This window comes from Populus alba, chromosome 14, assembly GCF_005239225.2.
Source record: "Populus alba chromosome 14, ASM523922v2, whole genome shotgun sequence".
In the NCBI taxonomy this organism is placed as follows: domain Eukaryota; kingdom Viridiplantae; phylum Streptophyta; class Magnoliopsida; order Malpighiales; family Salicaceae; genus Populus; species Populus alba.
In genome coordinates, this window is record NC_133297.1 from 11,804,549 (window position 1) to 11,806,931 (window position 2,383).

General features: G+C 40.2%; 1 protein-coding gene across 1 annotated transcript; it reads right to left on the reverse strand.

The window, feature by feature from the left end:
* Positions 1 to 430: 430 nt before the first annotated feature.
* Positions 431 to 2,165, reverse strand: LOC118031756 (probable indole-3-acetic acid-amido synthetase GH3.6). The gene is made up of 3 exons (XM_035036246.2): positions 2,128 to 2,165; positions 1,909 to 2,016; positions 431 to 1,773 (listed from the first exon to the last, which is right to left on the reverse strand). Exon 3 carries the CDS (start codon positions 1,682 to 1,684, stop codon positions 431 to 433), a length of 1,254 nt encoding a protein of 417 aa, XP_034892137.1. The 5' UTR covers positions 1,685 to 1,773; positions 1,909 to 2,016; positions 2,128 to 2,165.
* Positions 2,166 to 2,383: the final 218 nt, after the last annotated feature.

Consider the following 2,383-nt stretch of genomic DNA (forward strand, 5'->3'; position numbering starts at 1 on the left):
TCGTTCAATTCTATTATTCTTATTTCTACTATTTTAATTAAATATATAGAGCTGGTTTTCCTGATCCTTGCATGCCCAAGTATAAATCAAATTTCTTTGTGTATTGCACTTTTCAATCTTTGTTTTTTTTCTGTTTTGTTTTTTTTTATTACAAGAGGGCCAAAACGCCCAGACCCAAAAAACCAACAAGAAAGCCTAAAAATTACTTGTCCCAGCCTAAACCCTATCCCAAATTTAGCCAGCCACTGCACAACAGTTGGCCTCTCTCTATTTTGGATTTTTCACTTTATTGTTTCTGTTTTACGCCACATTGGCATTGCAGCCTCGAAACTTTATTTGAGCACACCCAAATTTGAAAACATATTTCCATCACAAACAAAAGCCTGAAGCACAAGAGGTTTTGCGACTTCCTGACTTGTTATTTGGTTTCTTATCCATGAAATGAATCCAGGTTTATAGTCAGAACAGCAGATTCTTCCATAAAACCAACAATCTCACGATTCCTAATGATGATTTTTGGTGGTTTATATTGACCGGCCGGTGCCCCATTCTTGATGGCCATTGTAATATATCCCATCAAAGTACCAGACCTTACAACAGATACCAACAAAGGGCCTATCTCTCCCCTATCCTTTTTGCACCTTGTAAATTTCTCCCAAACCATTCTCAAGAGAGGAGCAGCACCTCTGCAGAGCTTCAACTGATCCTGCAACTTCTCCTGTAGAAAATCACATCCCTCTCTAAATTCTATGAACACCTTCAACTGCTTTGGACTCAACTCAAAATCTGAGAAACTTGCGAACTCCACAACTTCTGCTGCCATCGAATGCTGAAAACTCTCCATAGCAGACATCAAGTCTTTCTCAGTTATTATCTCGTAACCAGTTTTAGGAGCTCTCATCACGAACTCTACCAGTGGAGATGAATTATGAAAACCAACAACTCTCACAATGTCACCCAAACGGTATCGATACAATCCTCTGTAAGTGGTCACAGCCACCTCATACATCTTCCCTTCCTTGACACCTGAAAAATCCACAGTTTCTTCACCAACAACACTGCTCTCATTCAAATCAAAGGGGAGAAATTCAAAATAGGCTGCGGTTGGAAGCATAACAAATCGGGTTGACTCTGGAGGTTGCTGGATATCCAAGTTAATACCCAGGCAACATTCTGATGCAAAATAATCTCCACCTAAAATCATTAGATCCCCCGCATAGTACTTGAGTTTGGAATAATACTGCTTCATGCTTCCAGTTGTAACAGACTTAACATAGCGAACATTAGGCCACAATTTAGACAGAATCCCACCCCAATTGCTTTCTGCACAAATTTCTCGAATCCTCCTCGACAAATCCACTTGAGGTCCACCAAGAAATTCAACAACAGATTCCTTCATTGCCGCATCAGCAATTTCCAAACTAGGAAACCCACTTTCGAGATCATCACAGAGTTTCTCCCACTTGGATTCCAGCAGTGAAAATGCTCTAATCAAGCCTGCCGCATACGCAGCACGAATCCCATCAATTATATCAAAGCTCCTAAGTGCACAGAGCAGATGGCAATACATTTGTTGCTCAATATTTGTACCAAAAACAACCTCACGAGGACTAATACAAGGAAGAGTTTGAGACCAATTGCTTCTACTCTTATTCCCTTGCAAAGGGTATGTAGAGGCAGCCATAACCTTGAACCCACCTCTTGTAGTTGTAGCATCGTCCCGCGTATAGAAACCAAAGGATTTTATTCACTTCAGGTCGTGGTGGAACTAACCTAAATCAATGTATCAATGATTATAACAAAAAATAAAACTTTGATTACGCATACCAATATAAAAAACAATTTAAGAATAAGAAATTAACCAAAAAATGCAAAAACATTAATAAAATTAAAAGTAAAACGACTTACTTTCGAAAAATCGCAGCGCTGCCTTGATGAGCATTATAAGAGGCAGCTCTTGATAGAGCTGAATCAAAGTAGGGGATCAACTTGGGCTTCATTGTACTAGTGCCAGAGCTACAAAATTAAAATATAAATTATAATCTGATACAAGATAGGTTTTTTCTTCTCCTCCGATTTTTTTTTTTTTTTTACTATTGGGGCTTAAAGAAGAAATCAAAGCAGTACCTGTAGAAGAAACAAAGGAGAGGATCTGCGGAGAGGAGGGGTGGTGGTGATCAATGTCTCCATTGGCCAATTGATTGATGAGATGAAAATAGTCATCGTAGGAAGACAAAGGGACCTGGCTTCGAAAAGTAGTAGCGGCATCGACGGGGGCATGACAGGCAGAGAGGTAAGGCTGAAGATAGCCAACGCTAGCTTGGTGTTGGAGGATGGAGTGGAGGGTCTGGAGCTGGTGATGTGCGGCGTTCTTGGTCAAGTC

Coding starts and splice junctions, on each gene's coding strand:
- LOC118031756 (XM_035036246.2), bottom strand. CDS start 1,684: ATGGCTGCCTCTACATACCCTTTGCAAGGGAATAAGAGTAGAAGCAAT.